Source organism: Oncorhynchus mykiss, chromosome 15 (assembly GCF_057628025.1).
Source record: "Oncorhynchus mykiss isolate SJ-2025 chromosome 15, ASM5762802v1, whole genome shotgun sequence".
NCBI classification, from domain to species: Eukaryota; Metazoa; Chordata; class Actinopteri; order Salmoniformes; family Salmonidae; genus Oncorhynchus; species Oncorhynchus mykiss.
This window is the reverse complement of record NC_143036.1, coordinates 1,558,797-1,584,521: the sequence shown is the minus strand read 5'-3', so window position 1 is coordinate 1,584,521 and position 25,725 is coordinate 1,558,797. Positions and strand designations below refer to the sequence as shown.

Genomic DNA, 25,725 nt, shown 5'->3' with positions numbered 1-25,725 from the left:
TGTTACGTAGATGGAAAAAAGCTGTCCTTGAAATGGTCTTGATATGTTCTTCAAAAGAGAGATCAGGGTCCAGAGTAACGCCGAGGTCCTTCACAGTTTTATTTGAGACGACTGTACAACCATTAAGATTAATTGTCAGATTAATTGTCAACAGAAGATCTCTTTGTTTCTTGGGACCTAGAACAAGCATCTCTGTTTTGTCCGAGTTTAAAAGCCATCCACGTCCTGTTTTGTGAAACACAATAGTGGTCCTAAAATGGAACCTTGAGGAACACCGAAATGTACAGTTGATTTGTCAGAGGACAAACCATTCACAGAGACAAACTGATATCTTTCCGACAGATAAGATCTAAACCAGGCCAGAACTTGTCCGTGTAGACCAATTTGGGTTTCCAATCTCCCCAAAAGAATGTGGTGATCGATGGTATCAAAAGCAGCACTAAGGTCTAGGAGCACGAGTACAGATGCAGAGCCTCGGTCTGATGCCATTAAAAGGTCATTTACCACCTTCACAAGTGCAGTCTCAGTGCTATGATGGGGTCTAAAACCAGACTGAAGCATTTCGTATACATTGTTTGTCTTCAGGAAGGCAGTGAGTTGCTGCGCAACAGCCTTTTCTAAAATGTTTGAGAGGAATGGAAGATTCAATATAGGTCGATAGTTTTTTATATTTTCTGGGTCAAGGTTTGGCTTTTTCAAGAGAGGCTTTATTACTTTATTACTTAGTTTGGTACACATCCGGTGGATAGAGAGCCGTTTATTATGTTCAACATAGGAGGGCCAAGCACAGGAAGCAGCTCTTTCAGTAGTTTAGTTGGAATAGGGTCCAGTATGCAGCTTGAAGGTTTAGAGGCCATTAATATTTTCATAATTGTGTCAAGAGATATAGTACTAAAACACTTGAGCGTCTCTCTTGATCCTAGGTCCTGGCAGAGTTGTGCAGACTCAGGACAACTGAGCTTTGAAGGAATACGCAGATTTAAAGAGGAGTCCGTAATTTGCTTTCTAATAATCATGTTCTTTTCCTCGCTAAAGTGAAAGCCATCCTCTCTTGGGGAATGCTGCTTTTTAGTTAGCTTTGCGACAGTATCAAAAAGGAATTTCGGATTGTTCTTATTTTCCTCAATTAAGTTATATCCTCCACATTGACTCTGTACCGGTACCCCCTGTATATAGCCTCCACATTGACTCTGTACCGTAATACCCTGTATATAGCCTCCACATTGACTCTGTACCATAACACCCTGTTTATAGCCTACACATTGACTCTGTACCGGTACCCCCTGTATACAGCCTCCACATTGACTCTGTACTGTAACACCCTGTATATAGCCTCCACATTGACTCTGTACTGTAACACCCTGTATATAGCCTCCACATTGACTCTGTACTGTAACACCCTGTATATAGCCTCCACATTGACTCTGTACTGTAACACCCTGTATATAGCCTCCACATTGACTCTGTACTGTAACACCCTGTATATAGCCTCCACATTGACTCTGTACCGGTACCCGTAAGCACATTTTTACTCCTGAATTTATTTAAGCTTGCCATAACAAAGTGGTTGAATTCTTATTGACAAAAAAACATTTCAGCTTTTCATTTATTCATTTGTACCCCTCCCTGCCAACAAAAAAATACTGAAAAAGATAATTCCACGTTGACATTGTGCATGGGCCAGTGACAAAAACAATCTACATTTTATCCATTTTAAATTCAGGACATAAGATGTGGGAAAAAGTCAACAGGTGTGAATACTCCCTGAAGGTAACTGTCCAGCGAACCAGTGCAGTTAAAAAAAACATTTGTTTTCTGTTGTTGGGTTAGAAAAGGCAACAAAGCATCAACTGACCATCAGAAAGGCCAAGCTACGGCGAAGGAGTACACATCAGACGGGGTTGAACACTAAAGAACAGAATGGGAATAGAGACCAAGATATACAAAGTCAAGCATTTAAGAAAAAGTTTTATTAAAATAAATAAAAAAGGACAAACTGTCCAAAAAGGGACTTGGATGAAATGAACAGCTTTTTAAAAACGATCAGAGTGACGATGAGTAAAAAACTGCTCTGGTTTGCTCTTCATCCAGGAATGTAATAAATACCCCTAGTTGCCATGTCTTTATTTAGCTGCATTTCCACCAGAGAAGCTGTGTTCTGTTGGTGGCTTTGGTTTTTTTTTCAATGAGATGATCTCCACGTAACCAAATGAGGTCTGCTTGAGGACTTAATGAGGCAAACACACAACTTCTCTCAGAGTCTTTCTGCATAAATATATCACGTTGTCTCAGTCACAACAACCATATGGATACTTTTCTAATCCATTTTGTTTTAGTGGCATTTCATATGAAAAATACTGGAAAGCAGAAGCTTTCATAATAAGTCTATATTTATCTATTACAAAGATTTCAATATTTAAAAAAAAAAAAAATACAATTTGCATTTTTTTAAATAAAATTATTTCAGTGACACAGATTTAGAATTCTTTCAATCTACACAAATGATTTATAAAATATTAGAGTGATTCTCTATGGTAACATTATAGATAGCAGTATCTACAGCAGAGCCAGAATTTTACATTTTAAATTTATAAAATAGGAACACAGTACAGTCCCACAGCTCAAACAGAAGCACTGTGACGTTGGCCGAATCGACCCCTCAACCCTACACGTGTGGAGGGCTGATTGGATCTGAACGGTGCAGTCCATATGGTAATAGCTCCCACTTGCGCTCTGATAGGCTAGGTGGAAGTTTCATTATATTGCTTATACCAATCAAATCACCTCAGATCTCCACAATGGCGTAGGGTTTAAGGAATGATTTGGGATTAGGCCATAGCCCTCCTGAGTAAACAACACCGATCTCTTATTGCCCAACATGTCATAAATTAGATCAAACTACTAAAATAATTTAACCAAAATGTTGTTTAAACAATAAGAGAACAGATATTAAATACTTTCCCAATGGTATTTTCTATAATCCCATATTGCCGACTATGTCTAATACGGATTCAGTTTCAAATGGCACCCTATTCCCTATATAGTGCACTATTTTAGACCAGAGCCCTATGGGAAGTAGGGTACTACATAGGGAATAGTGTGCCATTTGGGACACATATGATACATAAGGAAAGATTGCACTTCCAGGTTATAAATATCAAACCACAGTGCTGCTTCAGCATAGCTTTAGTAGGTTTTTATCTGAAAATAAATAGAAAATCATAAAAGAAATAAATTAAAATAATAATATGTAGATAACAGTTATAGGTGTTTTGAAAACCATTTTTGGTTTCCCAGAGTATTCATTAATACCCAGCTGTACTATTCTTGGTTTCTGAGGTTGACATTTAGTGACATATAAAACCCAACACGTGTTATTTCATAGGTTTCATGTCTTCCCTATTATTTCTACAATGTAGAAAATTACTTATTTTAATCTCACTTTTATGAAATGTTAGCTGCCATTTCATAAAGCGATAATTACCAACTGAAACGTTAGCTGCCATTTCATACAGCGATAATTACCAACTGAAACGTTAGCTGCCATTTCATACAGCGATAATTACCAACTGAATCGTTAGCTGCCATTTCATACAGCAATAATTACCAACTGAAACGTTAGCTGCCATTTCATACAGCGATAATTACCAACTGAAACGTTAGCTGCCATTTCATACAGCGATAATTACCAACTGAAACGTTAGCTGCCATTTCATAAAGCGATAATTACCAACTGCTTTGCTAACAATTGGAAGGCAAGAGAGAAATCACAGCTTCTTCCAACAGCAGTCTGTTTACACTGACCCCCATCCCCCTAATTCACTACATAGTCCAGAACACAGTTGGCGGTTCAGGTCCCGATAGTTAACCCCTGACAGCTTCTTCCAACAGCTGATTGTCTGTGAACGTTGCAGGGGGTTCTGGGTCAGATTCTGGCAGACCAATCAGAGACTCCAGGAGGCAGGTCCCGGGGTCAATGGCCTGTGATTGGCTACTGGCGTAACTAGGCAACTGGAAGTGAAAGAAGTTGTCCATGTGTTGGTACTCCGTTAGGGAGTTGTAGAGGGAGGAAGGACCCAGACAGAAACCATCAAAGAACTCCAGGTGAGACTCTGAGGACAGGCTGAGGTCCATGTAGCTGGCAGCGGTGCCATCTACTGAGGGGGATGGGGTGTTGGGACAGTCTACTGAGGGAGATGGGGGGTTAGAGATTCTGCAGCTGCTGTGGTGGAACAGACCGTTGCCTTGGTTAGCGTTATCATCTAACAGTGATATGGCCATGGCCCGGTTGTCTGTGTGCACCTCTAGATTGTCATTCTCCTCTGGGAAGTCTGCCGTGCTAAACCCTCCCAACATCCGTGTTGTTGTTGTCGTCATGGACGATGCCTGCTGCTGCTGCTGTAGCCATTGCTCGGGGCAACAGCGGTTGTCATTAACAACGTAGTTGTTTACGTTATAGTCGTTGTCGCTGAGGATGCGGCTCAGTCCGTTTTCATCCACATCGTCCTCCCGGCCTAACTCCGCCCCTTCCTCTGAGTCCTCACTCCCCCCCGAGGAGGCAGAGGAGTCTGTCATGTCACTGCTACAGCTGTTCTCCCCGACCGATGCCAGCTCTGAGCTGAAGTAGAAGGTGGTCTCTCCCGGGTCCTCTTCCTCTGGTCCAGACGTCTCCTCCAGCCTCTTCTCCAGCTCTAGCTTCATGATGGTGTGGATGTAGTGGGTCTGAACCCGGCTGGAGTTGAACTCTTTACGACCTTCCTGGTTACCGCAGCCATCCTTAGTGCAGCCACAGGGAAATGACGAGTGGTCCATCTGGGGAGAGAAGAGGACGTTAAAAAAAAATCAGGTTCTGCTTTGTCGCGGAGGGATCAGAATATAGTATTACAGTGGACAAATAACCACTGCTGAATATAAAGTATTTACAGTTTACTGTTAACGTTGAAGTTGAAGAAATTATGATATACGAGTGTCTTACCTGACACTTGATGCCTGCCAGGCTGCAGGCGCAGGTCTCTGGCTCACAGAAACCCTGGCAGTCACACCCACAGTCCTCCCTGGACACTCTGAGCTGCTGCAGCTGCCTCTTCTCCTCCTTCTCCACCTTCACCCCCGCAGCCTTCAGCAGGGCATGTCTCCTCTTGGAGGGGTAGGGGTGGAGGAAGGAGCCGTCGTCTAGGTTACAGCTGCTAATGTCCATCTCGTCCTCTGGGATGTCTTCGATGGTGAGGCAGTCAGCCTCCTCTGACTCCACCGTGCCTCCCTTAGTCAGCTGGGAGGGAGAGACGGGGGGGTTAGGATAATTGTGATGCATGTATGGGGGTTTTCTCTAGAGAAGAGAGCTAGAACCCCTCGTTACAGGTATAAAACCTTTCCACTACCAGGTATAAAACCTTTCCACTACCAGGTATAAAACCTTTCACCAGCAGACACTGCTGCATATTAGCTTCATAACTATCTAATCCACATATGGGCGTGTGTGTGTGTGTGTGTGTGTGTGTCTCTCAGGGCTCACTTTCTGTTTGAGAGCGTCCAGTTTCTCCTCTCGGAGGCGGTCGAGGAGTTTCTCCCGGCGGAGGATGTGTTGCGCCACAGCGTACTCATCCAGGGTGTACCTGCGGAAGGCGCTGTGGCGCTGCATCATGCCCAGGGAACAGCCCCCTCTACTGGGCACGCTGCTGAAGCCCTGGCACCGTGGGAAGACAAACACTGTCACCATGTCAAAGGTCACGTTGCCCCGCACTAGCCGTTCACGATTAGCCTTCTTCAGGATGGACTTGGCTAGAGAGAGAGCGAGAGAGTTGGTGTTATCACTGCTCATTACGTAAAAACAGCTTTCAAGAACAAGAGCCAGTAAGGGAATTGCAGTTTGTCAAAGTAACTGCACTCCCTTCTCCTGCCACTAGATGGTAGCATAAATCAGAACTCTTTATTCATAAGCCTTCCACCTAGTCGACAGATATTTAAGAGACCTCATGAGCTGTCCTAGCCAGTTAAGAGTTAGAGGGGGCGGAGGGGTGGTGATGAGGGGCTGAGGGAGGGTGATGAGGGGCTGAGGGAGGGAAGGGATGAGGAGGAGGGGCAGAGGGGGAGCGAGGGGCGGAGGGATGATGAGGAGGAGGGGGAGGGTGGGTGAGGAGGGGCGGAGGGATGATGAGGAGGGGCAGGGGGGATGATGAGGGTATAGGGTGCCAATGGGAAGAGCTCGTCAGTAATCATTCACTGTTAGTCTACACCTATTGTTTACAAAGAATGGGATTGGATTAAAGACCAAAAGTGAGAAGGAGAGAACCAGAAAGGACCCAGGACAGGGGGAGATGTTTAACCCCAGTATGACCTGACCCTTGACCCCTGACCCAGCATGAAATAGGATATGGTGCTGCTGCCTGTAGCCACCACAGAGCAGATCACCCTATTGGCCCTGGTCTAAAGGCACCCTATTGGCCCTGGTCTAAATGCACCCTATTGGCCCTGGTCTAAAGGCACCCTATTGGCCCTGGTCTAAAGGGTGACATTTGCAGCACAGACAGAGGCTGTTTCAATGTGACATCCATCCACCTGATAACAACAGGAGGACAAACGCTCCACTCTGACTCCTAAGGTCTGTTATACTACCAGTGGTGTTCAACTATCTCCTTTAGATGAACTAAGTATCACCCTTAATCTCATGCTCCAACATGCCTTTCCTCTCTCCATCCCTCCCTCCCTCCTCAGGCAGGCAGGCAGCACCTGTGCTGGGTGACTGCCTAGGGCCCAAACAAGGCTCTGTGTGTTTTCTCAGCCTGGCCATCTGCCATCCTGCTCGCTCTCTGGCTCCCTGCCCTGCCATCCTGCTCGCTCTCTGTCTCCCTGCCCTGCCATCCTGCTCGCGCTCTGTCTCCCTGCCATCCTGCTCGCTCTCTGGCTCCCTGCCATCCTGCTCGCTCTCTGGCTCCCTGCCATCCTGCTCGCTCTCTGGCTCCCTACCCTGCCATCCTGCTCGCTCTCTGGCTCCCTGCCCTGCCATCCTGCTCGCTCTCTGGCTCCCTGCCCTGCCATCCTGCTCGCTCTCTGGCTCCCTGCCCTGCCATCCTGCTCGCTCCCTGCCCTGCCATCCTGCTCGCTCCCTGCCCTGCCATCCTGCTCGCTCTCTGGCTCCCTGCCATCCTGGGAAACCTAACAACCGTTTGCCCTTCTCGCCAACCCTCCACTGACCCAAAACCAGGTCCTGGAATATAAAGGTACTCAGACAGACATATGTTTTAATGAGCTGCTCTTTGTGAGGCAGTAAGTCTGTTTTAATGGGCTGCTCTGTGTGAGGCAGTAAGTCTGTTTTAATGAGCTGCTCTGTGTGAGGCAGTAAGTCTGTTTTAATGAGCTGCTCTGTGTGAGGCAGTAAGTCTGTTTTAATGAGCTGCTCTGTGTGAGGCAGTAAATCTGTTTTAATGAGCTGCTCTGTGTGAGGCGGTAAGTCTGTTTTAATGAGCTGCTCTGTGTGAGGCGGTAAATCTGTTTTAATGAGCTGCTCTGTGTGAGGTGGTAAGTCTGTTTTACCAGCATAACATCCACTATCAGACGTGGTCATGGCATAGTGAAGCCTGAGGAAGTAGATTAGATACTCACTGTTGCAATGTGTGTCTGGAGAGCCAGGGTTGCTGGGTGTTGAGTCAAGGGTGTCTGAGTAGCAGCTCTCGCCCTCCGAGTCCCACCCAGAGTAGGCCGAGGACGACAGGGAGGAGGACGAGGAGTAGCACTGGTCCTCATCATAGACCTCCTCAAACTTCCTCTTCAGTAGACCGCTCATGGCTCTAGCTAGCATGGACCTGATCTGAGAAACACAGGTAGAGGAGACAGGGTTATTAGCATGGTGCTAGTTAGCATGGACCTGATCTGAGAAACACAGAGAGAGGAGACGGAGTTATTAGCATGGTGATAGCTAGCATGGACCTGATCTGAGAAACACAGGTAGAGGAGACAGGGTTTTTAGCATGGTGCTAGCTAGCATGGACCTGATCTGAGAAACACAGGTAGAGGAGACAGGGTTATTAGCATGGTGCTAGCTAACATGGACCTGATATGAGAAACACAGGTAGAGGAGACAGGGTTATTAGCATGGTGCTACCTAGCATGGACCTGATCTGAGAAACACAGGTAGAGGAGACAGGTTTATTAGCATGGTGCTAGCTAGCATGGACCTGATCTGAGAAACACAGGGTGGAGGGGGAGGGGTTAACATATTAGAAAGTTTTCAATGAGCATAATTGGCTAAATCAACATGTCATAACTGCAGTGTGATTTCAGCAGAAGTGATTATGGTGATGATTACAGGCGTCCTACACAGGAAGGCCTCAAGGTCAATAGTATTATTACTGCGCTCACATTAAACAAAAACTATTATCATATCATCTTATTATCATACTTATCATATACTTATACTTATCATTATCATTAATAATATCCTTAGGCTAATAGAATAAATCCTGGTGGTGTTTTCATGGGCATATGCTCTAATATCAGAGCATAGACCTAAAAGGCTGGCTTTGCTACAACCATAGATGTCTGAGTGAAATGTACAATGGTCTCTGCTGAGTACAAGCTATTTGTGTGCTGCTCTGTGTGGCCCAGCAGAACACGCCCCGTGCTATAGAGGCCTGCGTACGGCCCAGCACATCACAAGCTTCCTGCCATCCAGGACCTATATAATAGGTGGTGTCAGAGGAAAGCCCATTAAATTGTCAAAGACTCCAATCTCCAAAGTTATAGACTGTTCTCTCTATAGCACGGCAAGCAGTACCGGAGCGCCAAGTCTAGGACCAAAAACTGAGGGGGGGGGAGGGGGGAGACTGAGCGGGGGACACTGAGCGGGGGGAGGAGGGAGACTGAGCGGGGGGAGGAGGGAGACTGGGGGGGGGGGGGGGGGGGGGCAGACCCAAAGGTTTCAGAAGTGGGTCATGTCTCCTGACTGAGTGACTGCAGTGAGTTTACCTGACACTAATTAGGTAAACAAGCCGAAACAATAGAGGTTAATCCCTCCCTGCAGCCAACCAGGGACCGGGGACAGTCTGTAGCACGGCCCGCCCTGCAGCCAGCCAGGGACCGGGGACAGTCTGTAGCACGGCCCGCCCTGCAGCCAGCCAGGGACCGGGGACAGTCTGTAGCACGGCCCGCCCTGCAGCCAGCCAGGGACCGGGGACAGTCTGTAGCACGGCCCGCCCTGCAGCCAGCCAGGGACCGGGGACAGTCTGTAGCACGGCCCGCCCTGCAGCCAGCCAGGGACCGGGGACAGTCTGTAGCACGGCCCGCCCTGCAGCCAGCCAGGGACCGGGGACCGTCTGTAGCACGGCCCGCCCTGCAGCCAGCCAGGGACCGGGGACCGTCTGTAGCACGGCCCGCCCTGCAGCCAACCAGGGACCGGGGACAGTCTGTAGCACGGCCCGCCCTGCAGCCAGCCAGAGACCGGGGACAGTCTGTAGCACGGCCCGCCCTGCAGCCAACCAGGGACCGGGGACAGTCTGTAGCACGGCCCGCCCTGCAGCCAGGGACCGGGTACAGTCTGTAGCACGGCCCGCCCTGCAGCCAGCCAGGGACCGGGGACAGTCTGTAGCACGGCCCGCCCTGCAGCCAGGGACCGGGGACAGTCTGTAGCACGGCCCGCCCTGCAGCCAGACAGAGACCGTCTGTAGCACGGCCCACCCTGCAGCCAGGGACCGGGGACCGTCTGTAGCACAGCACGGCCTGGAGTCAATGACCACGTTAACAAGCACACCAATATCCTGTTCATTATCCAGGATACTCAAGTATTCTGTTTTTGAGTTGACACACAAACATCATATCCCGTTTACAATAACCCGAAAAAGCTTGTATCCTGGTTTTGAGCAACCTGGATAAGATGCCCGAGGTATGCTGTTCTTAGACGTATAGTCACCGTACCGTACCGTATAGTCACCGTACCGGACCGTATAGTCACCGTACCGGACCGTATAGTCACCGTACCGGACCGTATAGTCACCGTACCGGACCGTATAGTCACCGGACCGTATAGTCACCGTACCGGACCGTATAGTCACCGTACCGGACCGTTTAGTCACCGTACCGGACCGTATAGTCACCGTACCGTATAGTCACCGTACTGGACCGTATAGTCACCGTACCGGACCGTATAGTCACCAGACCGTATAGTCACCAGACAAGGTAGAGTGGAGCAGTCTACCAGACAAGGTAGTGTGGAGCAGTCTACCAGACAAGGTAGTGTGGAGCAGTCTACCAGACAAGGTAGTGTGGAGCAGTCTACCAGACAAGGTAGTGTGGAGCAGTCTACCAGACAAGGTAGTGTGGAGCAGTCTACCAGACATGGTAGTGTGGAGCAGTCTACCAGACAAGGTAGTGTGGAGCAGTCTACCAGACAAGGTAGTGTGGAGCAGTCTACCAGACAAGGTAGTGTGGAGCAGTCTACCAGACAAGGTAGTGTGGAGCAGTCTACCAGACAAGGTAGTGTGGAGCAGTCTTGAGAACACTGTCCATTAGACAAACCCTGGACCTGTTTAACAACATGGAGCCAAGAATGGCTGCCAGAGGTTACCAGTCAAACACTTTATATGTCACTGTTTCAGTCATCAGACATCAGACATCAGTCATCAGTCATCAGTGAAACAGACATCAGTCATCAGACACCTGCCGCTACTCTAAGCTTTTTCACTACATGTCTATTTAAAGTCAATGATAATATTTATACATTGAGATAACCACTGCAGATGGAAATCAAACCAGTAGGATTAGATTTTTATTGAGTGTCTGAAACATTTGCAGAAGCCAAACTCACCCCAGGGATGAGGAAACGAAGGGATACTATAAAAGAAGAGAGACCGTTAGTTTTCACTTTCGTTCTGCTATCTGCTGTGGTAGGCATAATAAACCAGACACTAGCTTCTGTTCATCAACTCTTATTTACTCCCTGGAGACAGGAGCCTGCTCTGTGTGTGGTCAGACGGTCAGACAACACCCCCCTCTCACACAGAGGGACAGCACGCCCCACCACACAATCCCTCCCCACTCCCCCCTGTCCGGAGACAAAGCCGGGGCCATTCTCTGTGACCAACAACATTCACAAGAGACAGACAGGCTGTCTCTCTCTCTCTCCCAGCTGAGGAGCTGTGTGTGTGTCAGTTTAACAGTTTCCTGTGGTTGTGAAACATGTGCCACAGTGCACAGGAAGTGGCTATCTAAAATAATCTACATACTGTCTCCGCGTCTGTCTGGGATTTCCTGATTCCTGCAGCATCACTGTCCTCTGTAGGTTTGTTCATTAGGAGGATCTGGACATGTAAGGGCCCCTATGGGGTAGGGTACTACAACGGGCACCAGTTGGGACACAGCCTAGGTGAGACAGGAAACGAGGATGACTCCCACTGTGGAAGAGCTGCCAAATATGATATGTCCTCTAACGCAACGCGTGAATGAGAGCATATGTTTCAACATACTGAACACATTTCATTTTATAGTGGCCACATTCAAAACACGAGGGCTGTGTGAGAAAATATGATACTTAGATACTAGATGGCAGCAGTGTATGTGCAAAGTTTTAGACTGAACCAATGAACCACTGCATATCTGTTCAAAATGTTGTCTCAAGACTGCCCAAATGTGTCTAATTGGTTTATTAATAAATGTTCTAGTTCATAACTGTGCACTCTTCAAACAATAGCATGGTATTATTTCACTGTAATAGCTACTGTAAATTAGACAGTGCAGTTAGCTTAAATTCTTGTTAATCTTTCTGCCCATATCAGATATTTCTATGTCCTGGGACATGTTTTGTTACAACCTCATGCTAATCACATTAGCCGCCAGGGGACACCAATCCCGTAGAGTATTAAACATTATGATCCTGTAGAGGTTAAACATTATGATCAAATCAATAATACCGTTTTAAATGCTCAGTAAAGTGCCAAAAGAGGAACTGCATTAGTCACAATGAAAAAGCCAACAGACAAGATGAATACAAATAATACCCATGAAGACATGACAAACAAAATATCATTCAAAAGAAAGTTGCCCCGGTGAAGTAGAACCTCAGACTCCGTGCAGCGGTCTGGCTGTAGACAAAGGATCATTGAGCTGCTAGAGAACAGCTCAATGACTAGACGACTGGAGACGACTAGGCTAGAGCCGAATACACACACTACACATCTGCTGAGTAAAATACAGTGTTTACCTTCCACTCATCAAAATATCACTCTACAAAAACATGCATTGAAAATAGCCTAGGCCTCCCAGACAACATAGAAACTCATGATTTGTTTGTCTTCTAAACAGTGTGTGCTCCAACGCAGAATAATCAATCCTCTAGTTACTAACTATCAAGCGGTGATTGTCAGGTAATCAGACAGAGATTGAACAATGAAAGGGATTCCTTGCGCCAAGTGGCATATGAATGCCCCTGATTGCATCAATCAACCAATCAATCATGTATGATCAAATGGGCATTGATTCTGTATTGGGCTATTCCAATAACAATGCGATCAACACACATGGGCCATTTCATTTGAATAGCGCAGACTAATTTATGATATGGCAGTCAATCATTATATCGCGTCTGATTATCCGTGGTCAGCTTCCCCATGTTGACCCGATCATTCCTCCCTGTGATGAATGATCATTTCTATGACAACACTTGCATCAACCGTGAGAGGACAGCTCATACCGTAGTGGCTGCCTTCAGGAGTCGCTCCGGTTAAGCCGAAATCACAGTGCAAATACACCATCAACGGGGTCAAAATGTTTGCCGAGCGACAGTGCAGAGCTCAAGTCACATACACTGTGTAGGTATTCCAATGTAATCCTCATGATAATCTACAATACAGTTGTATCTGTTATGTTGTCCTACAGGAGCCACTGTGTCTGCCTCCTGCTCTGTCGGCTGAAGAATGTGAGGAGAGTTGTAGCGAACAGCAGTTTAGAAAGAACTGAGCTCGTCTCATTCTTAGTTCCTCGGCTGTATCCTGCCTAGACTACAGGCCAGGTCTCCAATTCAACAAAGGCATCAAGTTCATGGTTTCAAATATGATTTGAAATATGAAATGTATTATTGTCACTGGCAGCTAAACGGAACACTAAATACACACTTAACTACCCGTTATAATGCACAAACAGACTATTTTCTGCCTGTTTATTTCCCCACGTTACCAGCATTGATTGGCTTAATAAAGTGAGCGGAATAACTGACGCTTTGGATGTCGTCGACGCGGGGAAAAGTACGCTACACTACCTTGTATTCTGAGATCCAGCCGTGAACACGTTTGATTTGGGCTTTACAGAGACGGTCGCACCACTAGAGGCGAACTGATTAATGAATGTATTCAACACACTGTAGGAAAACCAGAATTAAAACTTCAACATCGCCTAAATCAACTAGCCTAATAGCCCCATAATAGCTTTATAATAGCCTACCATGGATATTGGCATGTCATTATAAAATCCTCAGCCTAGTTTATGAAATCTAGTCATTCAGCAGAAAACAATATCCAGTGTATTATCCTCACCTGTCCTCCACGCAACATGTTACAATCACTTGGTTTATTAAAAGCCAGAACACCGACAAAAACTTGTTTAAAACATAAAAGTATTAATAAACCAACTCTGCTGAGAAGACACGTCCGATTTATACAAATAGCGACCGTTAACGAATGGAACCATTTCATTATATACCCTGTAATCGTCATTTAAATACCACACAGCTTTGTCTATAATGTGTAGGTCTGCAACAATGTAACCAACATATCATGGGGGAAATGATTAGCGCCACTGCCGTTTCTACTGTGGTGACAGAGCATAGATCATCCAAACTATTTGCGTCTCCACCCCGAAGCTTTTACAACGTAAATGACACAGAACGGTATTAAATAACCAACAGCGCCGCTACTCACCAATAACCCAGGTATCCGATCACCATTAGAGTAACGATGTATAATCCAATGGACACAATTCCGCTTTATGCTCGAACAGACCGCTCGCTTTTGTTTCTATTGCAGCCAGACAGCACCGTCCGTACCAGCCACAGCCTTTCTTCCCCTTGTCTGTGGCAGACTGCTCCGCTACGCGGCCTTATCGTCACTGGAGAACCCCCTCCTGGCATGTGACGCAGGCGGTGACACAGAGAGACAGGCCAGCCCACGCTGCTTCCTGCTTTCCGAGAGAGAGACAACTTCCTGGTTTAACTGGGCTATTTCATTCCACGATCTATTCTGCCAGTAGAAAAACAAAACAAATAGTGGAGGATGAATATGTAAAGTTCATAACGTAAATTAATGTGTTGAGGGAAAGAAATGGTATGGGTACAGTGGGAAAAGTAGGCTACAGAACATGTACTTCATTGTGTCCCGTTCTGGAATGATTTCTCCCCAGCGGGGATTTGTCTTGTCATCTCATCAGTGTCATGTCTCTCTCTGGGTGTTGCTGTTTCCAGCTAAGGGAGAAGTCTGTATGACTCAGCTCAATATCAACCCGGTGTTGCTGGTTTCCAGTTAAGGGAGAAGCCTGTCACACACACACACACAAACACACACACAGATAGGGAGGGAGAGAGTTTCAGTGTTGTTAGGATGGTTTAATATCTAACAGAGGTTCAGTGTTCTGGCTGTTTAATCTCTAACAGAGGTTCAGTGTTCTGGCTGTTTAATCTCTAACAGAGGTTCAGTGTTCTGGCTGTTTAATCTCTAACAGAGGTTCAGTGTTAAGACTGTTTAATCTCTAACATAGGTTCAGTGTTAGGACTGTTTAATCTCTAACAGAGGTTCAGTGTTGTTGTGACTGTTTAATCACTAACAGAGGTTCAGTGTTCTGGCTGTGTAATCTCTAACAGGGGTTCAGTTTTGTTGTGGCTGTTTAATCTCTAACAGAGGTTCAGTGTTCTGGCTGTTTAATCTCTAACAGAGGTTCAGTGTTGTTGTGGCTGTTTAATCTCTAACAGAGGTTCAGTGTTAAAATGGTTTAATCTCTAACAGAGGTTCAGTGTTCTGGCTGTTTAGTCTCTAACAGAGGTTCAGTGTTGTTGTGGCTGTTTAATCTCTAACAGAGGTTCAGTGTTAAAATGGTTTAATCTCTAACAGAGGTTCAGTGTTCTGGCTGTTTAATCTCTAACAGAGGTTCAGTGTTAGGACGGTTTAATCTATAACAGAGGATCAGTGTTCTGGCTGTTTAATCTCTAACAGAGGTTCAGTGTTCTGGCTGTTTAATCTCTAACAGAGGTTCAGTGTTCTGGCTGTTTAATCTCTAACAGAGGTTCAGTGTTCTGGCTGTTTAATCTCTAACAGAGCTTCAGTGTTCTGGCTGTTTAATCTCTATCAGAGGTTCAGTGTTCTGGCTGTTTAATCTCTAACAGAGATTCAGTGTTCTGGCTGTTTAATATCTAACAGAGGTTCAGTGTTCTGGCTGTTTAATATCTAACAGAGGTTCAGTGTTGTTGTGACTGTTTCACCTCTAACAGAGGTTCAGTGTTGTTGTGACTGTTTAATCTCTAACAGAGGTTCAGTGTTCTGGCTGTTTAATCTCTAACAGAGGTTCAGTGTTCTGGCTGTTTAATCTCTAACAGAGATTCAGTGTTCTGGCGGTTTAATCTCTAACAGAGCTTCAGTGTTCTGGCTGTTTAATCTCTAACAGAGGTTCAGTGTTAGGACTGTTTAATCTCTAACAGAGGTTCAGTGTTGTTAGGACTGTTTAATCTCTAACAGAGGTTCAGTGTTGTTGTGACTGTTTAATCTCTAACAGAGGTTCAGTCTTCTGGCTGTTTAGTCTCTAACAGAGGTTCAGTGTTCTGGCTGTTTAATCTCTAACAGAGGTTCAGTGTTGTTAGGACTATTTAATCTCTAGCAGAGGTTCAGTGTTCTGGCTGTTTAATCTCTAACAGAGGTTCAGTGTTCTGGCTGTTTAATCTCTAGCAGAGGTTCAGTGTTCTGGCTCTTTAATCTCTAACAGAGATTCAGTGTTCTGGCTGTTTAATCTCTAACAGAGGTTCAGTGTTAGGACTGTTTAATCTCTAACAGAGGTTCAGTGTTCTGGCTCTTTAATCTCTAACAGAGATTCAGTGTTCTGGCTGTTTAATCTCTAACAGAGGTTCAGTGTTGTGGCTGTTTAATCTCTAACAGAGCTTCAGTGTTCTGGCTGTTTAATCTCTAACAGAGGTTCAGTGTTATGACTGTTTAATCTCTAACAGAGGTTCAGTGTTGTTAGGACTGTTTAATCTCTAACAGAGGTTCAGTGTTGTTGTGACTGTTTAATCTCTAACAGAGGTTCAGTGTTCTGGCTGTTTAATCTCTAACAGAGGTTCAGTGTTGTTAGGACTATTTAATCTCTAGCAGAGGTTCAGTGTTGTTGTGGCTGTTTAATATCTAACAGAGGTTCAGTGTTCTGGCTGTTTAATCTCTAACAGAAGTTCAGTGTTGTTAGGACTATTTAATCTCTAGCAGAGGTTCAGTGTTGTTGTGGCTGTTTAATCTCTAACAGAGGTTCAGTGTTCTGGCTGTTTAATCTCTAACAGAGGTTCAGTGTTGTTAGGACTGTTTAATCTCTAGCAGAGGTTCAGTGTTGTTGTGGCTGTTTAATATCTAACAGAGGTTCAGTGTTAGGACTATTTAATCTCTAACAGAGGTTCAGTGTTGTTGTGGCTGTTTAATCTCTAACAGAGGTTCAGTGTTGTTAGGACTGTTTAATCTCTAACAGAGGTTCAGTGTTGTTAGGACTGTTTAATATCTAACAGAGGTTCAGTGTTAAGACTGTTTAATCTCTAACAGAGGTTCAGTGTTAGGACTGTTTAATCTCTAACAGAGCTTCAGTGTTAGGACTGTTTAATCTCTAACAGAGGTTCAGTGTTAGGACTGTTTAATCTCTAACAGAGGTTCAGTGTTAGGACTGTTTAATCTCTAACAGAGGTTCAGTGTTAAAATGGTTTAATCTCTAACAGAGGTTCAGTGTTAGGACTGTTTAATCTCTAACATAGGTTCAGTGTTGTTAGGACTATTTAATCTCTAGCAGAGGTTCAGTGTTGTTGTGGCTGTTTAATCTCTAGCAGAGCTTCAGTGTTAGGACTGTTTAATCTCTAACAGAGGTTCAGTGTTCTGGCTGTTTAATCTCTAACAGAGGTTCAGTTTTGTTGTGGCTGTTTAATCTCTAACAGAGGTTCAGTGTTGTTAGGACTGTTTAATCTCTAACAGAGGTTCAGTGTTAGGACTGTTTAATCTCTAACAGAGGTTCAGTGTTGTTGTGACTGTTTAATCTCTAACAGAGGTTCAGTGTTGTTGTGACTGTTTAATCTCTAACAGAGGTTCAGTGTTGTTGTGGCTGTTTAATCTCTAACAGAGGTTCAGTGTTAGGACTGTTTAATCTCTAACAGAGCTTCAATGTTAGGACTGTTTAATCTCTAACAGAGGTTCAGTGTTCTGGCTGTTTAATCTCTAACAGAGGTTCAGTGTTCTGGCTGTTTAATCTCTAACAGAGGTTCAGTGTTAGGACTGTTTAATCTCTAACAGAGCTTCAGTGTTCTGGCTGTTTAATCTCTAACAGAGGTTCAGTGTTAGGACTGTTTAATCTCTAACAGAGGTTCAGTGTTAGGACTGTTTAATCTCTAACAGAGGTTCAGTGTTAGGACTGTTTAATCTCTAACAGAGGTTCAGTGTTAGGACTGTTTAATCTCTAACAGAGGTTCAGTGTTAGGACTGTTTAATCTGTGAATGACCGGAACCCCAGTACCACAGATTGACTTTGTTTGCATCGGTACATAAACAGAGCAGAGCTTCTCTTGCTGCAGATGAACACCCATATTGTGTAACAGTAAAATACACAGTAATTAAACCATAGGAGACATTACTTTCATTGACTGTCATCTCTGTAGAACTGCTTTGTGCCTACAGCTAATTAGTTGTTTATAAAAAAAATCACTGGTTGTTTTAATGAAGAGCCCTGGACTCAGGTCAACAGGATACAGCTGGGCCGGGCTGAGAGCTGAGGATCTGACTGGTTGTTCTAATGAAGAGGACGCAGGCCGGGCTGAGAGCTGAGGATCTGACTGGTTGTTCTAATGAAGAGGACGCAGGCCGGGCTGAGAGCTGAGGATCTGACTGGTTGTTCTAATGAAGAGGACGCAGGCCGGGCTGAGAGCTGAGGATCTGACTGGTTGTTCTAATGAAGAGGACGCAGGCCGGGCTGAGAGCTGAGGCTCTGACTGGTTGTTCTAATGAAGAGGACGCAGGCCGGGCAGAGAGCTGAGGAGTAGATGGGGAGGAACAAGGAACAGGAGGTGTAGATGGGGAGGGGAGAGGAACAGGAGGAGTAGATGGGGAGGAGGGAGGAACAGGAGGAGTAGATGGGGAGGAAGGAGTAAAAGGAGGAGTAGATGGGTAGGAGGGAGGAACAGGAGGAGTAGATGGGGAGGAACAGGAGGAGTAGATGGGGAGGAGGGAGGAACAGGAGGAGTAGATGGGGAGGAGGGAGGAACAGGAGGAGTAGATGGGGAGGAGGAGGGAACATGAGGAGTAGATGGGGAGGAGGGAGGAACAGGAGGAGTAGAAGGGGAGGAGGGAGGAACAGGAGGAGTAGATGGGGAGGGTGGAGGAACAGGAGGAGTAGATGGGGAGGAGGAGGGAACATGAGGAGTAGATGGGGAGGAGGGAGGAACAGGAGGAGTAGATGGGGAGGAACAGGAGGAGTAGATGGGGAGGAGGGAGGAACAGGAGGAGTAGATGGGGAGGGTGGAGGAACAGGAGGAGTAGATGGGGAGGAGGGAGGAACAGGAGGAGTAGATGGGGAGAAGGGAGGAACAGGAGGAGTAGATGGGGAGGGTGGAGGAACAGGAGGAGTAGATGGGGAGGAGGGAGGAACAGGAGGAGTAGATGGGGAGGGGGGAGGAACAGAAGGAGTAGATGGGGAGGAGGGAGGAACAGGAGAAGTAGATGGGGAGGGGGGAGGAACAGGAGGAGTAGATGGGGAGGAACAGGAGGAGTAGATGGGGAGGAGGGAGGAACAGGAGAAGTAGATGGGGAGGAGGGAGGAACAGGAGGAGAAGATGGGGAGGAGGGAGGAACAGGAGGAGTAGATGGGGAGGGGGGAGGAACAGGAGGAGTAGATGGGGAGGGGGAGGAACAGGAGGAGTAGATGTGGAGGGGGAGGAACAGGAGGAGTAGATGGGTAGGAGGAGGGAACAGGAGGAGTAGATGGTGAGGAGGGAGGAACAGGAGGAGTAGATGGGGAGGAACAGGAGGAGTAGATGGTGAGGAGGGAGGAACAGGAGGAGTAGATGGGGAGGATCAGGAGGAGTAGATGGGGAGGAAGGAGAAACAGGAGGAGTAGATGGGGAGGAGGGAGAAACAGGAGGTGTAGATGGGGAGGAGGGAGAAACAGGAGGAGGAGATGGGGAGAAACAGGAGGAGTAGATGGGGAGGAGGGAGAAACAGGAGGAGGAAATGGGGAGAAACAGGAGGAGTAGATGGGGAGGAACGGGAGGAGTAGCACAATAATGAGAGAGAGAAGGAGGGGAGAGAGAGAAGGAGGGGAGAGAGAGAAGGAGGGGAGAGAGGAGGGGATAGAGAGAGAAGGAGTGGATAGAGAGAGGAGGAGGGGATAGAGAGAGAAGGAGGGGATAGAGAGAGGAGGGGATAGAGAGAGAAGGAGGGGTTGGAGAGATAAGGAGGGGATAGAGAGAGAGGAGGGGATAGAGAGAAGGAGGGGAGAGAGAGAATTAGCCCAGGGGTGTGAAGGTGAATGGAAAGGCAACGATCCGCCCTTGCTGTCTCTGCCTGGCCGGTTCCTCTCTCTCCACTGGGATTCTCTGCCTCTAACCCTATTATAGGGGCTGAGTCACTGGTTTACTGGTGCTCTTCCATGCCGTCTCTAGGAGGGGTGCGTCACTTGAGTGGGTTGAGTCACTGACGTGATCTTCCTGTCTGGGCTGACCCTGCTGGTCATCTATGAACATTTTAACATCTTGGGGGGGGGGGGGGGGGGGGTTCTGTACAGCCCTTTGTGACATCAGCTAATGGAAAAAGGGCTTCATAAATACATTTGATTGAATGGGGAGAGAGAAAAAGGGAGGGAGAGATAGAGAGAGAGGGTAAGAAGGGGGAGAGAGAGAATGGGTAGAGAGATAGAGAGGGAGAGAAGAAGGGGAGAGAGGGAGAGAGAGAGAGAGAAAGGGAGGGAAAGAGAGAGCGAATGGGGACAGCGAAAGAGAGAGAGAGAGAGAGAGAGAGAGAGAGATAGAGAGACACCAGGACAGCAACACAATTAGACCCGAGAAAATCATTGAGAAAACAAAAAGATAATTACTTGACACATTGGAAAGAATTAACAAAAACGGCTCCAACTAGAAAGCTATTTGACCCTAAACAGAGAGGACACAGTGACAGAATACCTGACCACAGTGACTGGCCCTAAACAGAGACCTGACCACTGTAACTGACCCTAAACAGAGAGTGGCAGAATACCTGACCACTGTGACTGGCCCTAAACAGAGAGGACACAGTGGCAGAATACCTGACCACTCTGACTGGCCCTAAACAGAGAGGACACAGTGGCAGAATACCTGACCACTGTGACTGACCCAAACTTAAGGAAAGCTTTGACTATGTACAGACTCAGTGAGCATAGCCTGGCTATTGAGAAAGGCCGCCGTAGGCAGACGTGGCTCTCAAGAGAAGACAGGCTATGTGCACACTGCCCACAACATGAGGTGGGAACTGAGCTGCACTTCCTAACCTCCTGCCAAATATATGACCATATTAGAGACACACATTTCCCTCAGATTACACAGATCCACAAAGAATTAGAAAACCTAGTCCCATATCTACTGGGTGAAATTCCACATTGTCCCTTCACAGTAGCAAGATGTGTGACCTGTTGCCACAAGAAAAGGGCAACCAGTGAAGAACAAACACCATGTTAAATATACAACCCATATTTATGAAATGGAGTGGTGTAAAGCTCGCTGCCATTGGACTCTGGAGTGATGAATCACGCTTCACCATCTGTCAGTCCGACACATGCCCTCATATCAATACAGGCTACAATACACCATGCATGGTGCTGTTTAAATGGTGCTGTCTGCATGGTGCTGTCTTCAAGGTGCTGTCTGCATGGTGCTGTCTGCATAGAGCTGTCTACAAGGTGTTGTCTGCATGGTGCTGTCTGCATGGTGCTGTCTGCATGGTGCTGTCTGCATGGTGCTGTCTGTATGGTGCTGTCTGCATGGAGCTGTCTGCATGGTGCTGTCTAAATGGTGCTGTCTAAATGGTGCTGTCTGTATGGTGCTGTCTGTATGGGGCTGTCTGCAAGTTGCTGTCTAAATGGTGCTGTCTGCATGGTGCTGTCTAAATGGCGCTGTCTGCATTGTGCTGTCTGCATGGTGCTGTCTGCATGGTGCTGTCTGTATGGTGCTGTCTGCATGGTGCTGTCTAAATGGTGCTGTCTAAATGGTGCTGTCTGTATGGTGCTGTCTAAAAGGTGCTGTCTGCATGGTGCTGTCTGCATGGTGCTGTCTGTATGGTGCTGTTTGCATGTTGCTGTCTAAATGGTGCTGTCTGCATGGTGCTGTCTGCATGGTGCTGTCTAAATGGTGCTGTCTAAATGGTGCTGTCTAAATGGTGCTGTCTAAAAGGTGCTGTCTAAATGGTGCTGTCAAAATAGTGCTGTCAAAATGGTGCTGTCAAAATGGTGCTGTCTGCATGGTGCTGTCTATATGGTGCTGTCTGCATGGTGCTGTCTAAAAGGTGCTGTCTAAAAGGTGCTGTCTGCATGGTGCTATCTAAAAGGTGCTGTCTGCATGTTGCTGTCTGCATGGTGCTGTCTAAAAGGTGCTGCCTGCATGGTGCTGTCTGCATGGTGCTGTCTGCATGGTGCTGTCTAAAAGGTGCTGTCTGAAAGGTGCTGTCTAAAAGGTGCTGTCTGCATGGTGCTGTCTAAAAGGTGCTGTCTGCATGTTGCTGTCTGCATGGTGCTGTCTAAAAGGTGCTGTCTGTATGGTGCTGTCTGTATGGTGCTGTCTGCATGGTGCTGTCTAAAAGGTGTTTTCTGTATGGTGCTCTCTGCATGGTGCTGTCTGTATGGTGCTGTCTGCATGGTGCTGTCTGTATGGTGCTGTCTGCATGGTGCTGTCTGCATGGTGCTGTCTAAATGGTGATGTTCTCTCAGGTTACAGTAGGGTCCTGTATAGTCAGATGATGTTCTCCCAGGTTACAGTAGGGTCCTGTATAGTCAGATGATGTTCTCCCAGGTTACAGTAGGGTCCTGTATAGTCAGATGATGTTCTCCCAGGTTACAGTAGGGTCCTGTATAGTCAGATGATGTTCTCCCAGGTTACAGTAGGGTCCTGTATAGTCAGATGATGTTCTCCCAGGTTACAGTAGGGTCCTGTATAGTCATGATAAAAATATGTACTGTATATTCCATTCATATCAAGTCTAGACATGAGTTCACTGTTCATTAGATAATGAACTGTCAATGATTTGTTGGATCAAAACGATCCTCTCACATTTTATATCCCTGGAACAGTAGCTCTCTTCAAGCCAATGCCTCATATGTTCCTTATCTAGTTGGCGTAAACCATAATAAAGAGCAACATAATAACTGACTGTTCAGAGCAGAAGGAAAGAGAAAGAGAGATTACGGTGGAAACTCCGGGTGAGCAGCGTCACACTCTCACTGCCTGCTTCTGACACACACACACAGCCAAGTTTATCTTCAAACCAAACACTTCCTCATTTCTATTTTCACAGAAATCACATTTCCAAAGGGCAGCTCTTCCTTGAAATAGACACTAGCAGAGGAGAGTGGAGTATGTAGTCATGGCATAGTGCTGTAATTATAGTTAATTATAGTGCAGAGAGAGAGAGAGAAGAAAGAAAGAGAGAAGAGAGAAAGAGAAATAGAGAGAGAGAGAGAGAAAGAGAGAGAGAGAGAAAGAGAGAGAGATAGTGAGAGAGTGAGATAGTGTGTGAGAGAGAAAGAGAGCAAGATAGTGAGAGAGTGAGATAAAGTGTGTGAGAGAGAAAGAGAGAAAGATAGTGAGAGAGTGAGAAAGTGTGTGAGAGAGAAAGAGAGAAAGATAGTGAGAGAGTGAGATAAAGTGTGTGAGAGAGAGTGAGATAAAGTGTGTGTGAGAGAGAGATATGTGTCTTCTCAGTCAGGTTGAGACTGGTCTACTACCAGGTCATGTGTCTTCTCAGTCAGGTTGAGACTGGTCTACTACCAGGTCATGTGTCTTCTCAGTCAGGTTGAGACTGGTCTACTACCATGTCATGTTTCTTCTCAGTCAGGTTGAGACTGGTCTACTACCAGGTCATGTGCAGTCGTCCCATCGTCCCAGTGCCCAAGAAAACCAAGGTGACATGCCCAAATGGCTATCGTCCCGTCATACTCACCTCTGTCATCATGAAGTTCTTGGAGAGGCTGGTCATGGCCCACATCAAGGCCGGCATGCCAGGCCCACTTGATCCACTCCAATTAGCTTACTAGCGATCCATCGCTATTCACACGGCCGTAACACATCTGGACTAGGGGAACACCTATGTGAGAATGCTGTTCATTGACTACAGTTCAACATTCAACACTCTTGTTCCCTCCAAGCTCAACACCAAGCTCAGAGCCCTGGGTCTGGATACCAAGCTCAGAGCCCTGGGTCTGGACACCAAGCTTGGAGTCCTGGGTCTGGACACCAAGCTCAGAGCCCTGGGTCTGGACACCAAGCTCAGAGCCCTGGGTCTGGACACCAAGCTCAGAGCCCTGGGTCTGGACACCAAGCTCAGAGCACTGGGTCTGGACACCAAGCTCAGAGCCCTGGGTCTGGACACCAAGCTCAGAGCCCTGGGTCTGGACACCAAGCTCAGAGCCCTGGGTCTGGATACCAAGCTCAGAGCCCTGGGTCTGGAGACCAAGCTCAGAGGCCTGGGTCTGGACACCAAGCTCAGAGCCTTGGGTCTGGACACCAAGCTCAGAGCCCTGGGTCTGGACACCAAGCTCAGAGCCCTGGGTCTGGACACTACCCTCTGAAACTGGATCCTAGACTTCCTGACGGGCAGACCAATGGCTGTGAGGATTGGCAACAACACCTCCTCCACACTGACTCATAAGACAGGGCCCCACCCAGGGATGTTCCCTCAGTCCTCTGCTGTACTCCCTGTTCACCCACTACTGCGTGATTTTGCCTGACACCAACTCCATCATCAGGTTTGCTGATGACATCACGGGTGTAGGCCTGATCACCAACAATGACGAGTCAGCCTATAGGGAGGAGGTCCGTGAACTGGCATTGTGGTGGCAGGACAACAACCTCTCCCTCAACGTCAGCAAAACAAAGGAGTTGATTGTTGACTTCAGGAAGCAGAGGAGGGGACACGCTCTGATCCACATCCACAGCACCGCAGTAGAGAACGTCAACAACATCACCACTCTTGTCAAGAGGGTGCAAATTCCACTTCCTGAAGCTGCTGAAGTAATTCTCTCCTCTCCAAATACTACCATCCAGAGCGTCCTGACCAGTCGCAGCATGGCCTGGTATGGGAATTGCTCCATCTACGACCGAAAGGCTCTCCAGCGGGTGGTGAAGATTGCCTAGTACATCACTGGGGTCGTCTCCCCACCCATCCAGGACATCTACTTGAAACAGTGCCTAAAGAAGTCCCGCAGGATCATCAAGGACCCCACACACCCCAACCATGAGCTGTTTACTCCCTCACCTATGGGCAGACAGTATCAGAGCATGAGGTCTGATACCAACAGGCTCAGAGACAGTTTCTATCTACAAACCATCAGACTGTATCAGAGCATGCTCTGATTCTAACAGGACTGATCACCTGCTCTGATTCTAACAGGACTGATCACCTGCTCTGATTCTAACAGGACTGATCACCTGCTCTGATTCTAACAGGACTGATCACCTGCTCTGATTCTAACAGGACTGATCACCTGCTCTGATTCTAACAGGACTGACCACCTGCTCTGATTCTAACAGGACTGATCACATGGTATAGGTTTCTCTATCTGACATGGTATAGGTTTCTCTATCTGACATGGTATAGGTTTCTCTATCTGACATGGTATAGGTTTCTCTATCTAACATGGTATAGGTTTCTCTATCTGACATGGTATAGGTGTCTCTATCTAACATGGTATAGGTTTCTCTATCTGACATGGTATAGGTTTCTCTATCTGACATGGTATAGGTTTCTCTATCTGACATGGTATAGGTTTCTCTATCTGACATGGTATAGGTTTCTCTATCTGACATGGTATAGGTTTCTCTATCTGACATGGTATAGGTTTCTCTATCTGACATGGTATAGGTTTCTCTGTCTGACATGGTATAGGTTTCTCTATCTGACATGGTATAGGTGTCTCTATCTGACATGGTATAGGTTTCTCTATCTGACATGGTATAGGTTTCTCTATCTGACATGGTATAGGTTTCTCTATCTGACATGGTATAGGTTTCTCTATCTGACATGGTATAGGTGTCTCTATCTGACATGGTATAGGTTTCTCTATCTGACATGGTATAGGTTTCTCTATCTGACATGGTATAGGTTTCTCTGTCTGACATGGTATAGGTTTCTCTATCTGACATGGTATAGGTGTCTCTATCTGACATGGTATAGGTGTCTCTATCTGACATGGTATAGGTTTCTCTATCTGACATGGTATAGGTTTCTCTATCTGACATGGTATAGGTTTCTCTATCTGACATGGTATAGGTTTCTCTATCTGACATGGTAT

The 25,725-nt window shown here is 46.7% G+C and overlaps 1 protein-coding gene across 2 annotated transcripts; it reads right to left on the bottom strand.

Moving 5' to 3' along the window:
- Positions 1–1,951: 1,951 nt before the first annotated feature.
- csrnp1b (cysteine and serine rich nuclear protein 1b) lies at positions 1,952–14,469 on the bottom strand. Of its 2 annotated transcripts, none has more exons than XM_036945636.2 (5): positions 13,899–14,469; positions 7,600–7,804; positions 5,513–5,778; positions 4,976–5,269; positions 1,952–4,812 (listed from the first exon to the last, which is right to left on the bottom strand). In XM_036945636.2, the coding sequence occupies exons 2-5, from the start codon at positions 7,793–7,795 to the stop codon at positions 3,865–3,867; spliced, it is 1,704 nt and encodes a 567-aa protein (XP_036801531.2). In that variant the 5' UTR covers positions 7,796–7,804; positions 13,899–14,469; the 3' UTR covers positions 1,952–3,864. The 2 variants fall into 2 exon arrangements, with proteins under 2 accessions (XP_036801531.2, XP_090055351.1); XM_090199225.1 differs by lacking the exon at positions 13,899–14,469 and adding an exon at positions 11,214–11,394.
- Positions 14,470–25,725: the final 11,256 nt, after the last annotated feature.

Excerpts from the sequence above, each read along its gene's own strand:
- csrnp1b (XM_090199225.1), bottom strand. The coding sequence starts at position 11,279 with ATGAACAAACCTACAGAGGACAGTGATGCTGCAGGAATCAGGAAATCC. Across the intron at positions 7,805-11,213 it reads CCCAGACAGACGCGGAGACA|ATCAGGTCCATGCTAGCTAG; the intron begins GTATGTAGATTA and ends TGTGTTTCTCAG. Across the intron at positions 5,779-7,599 it reads TCCAGACACACATTGCAACA|CCAAGTCCATCCTGAAGAAG; the intron begins GTGAGTATCTAA and ends CTCTCTCTCTAG.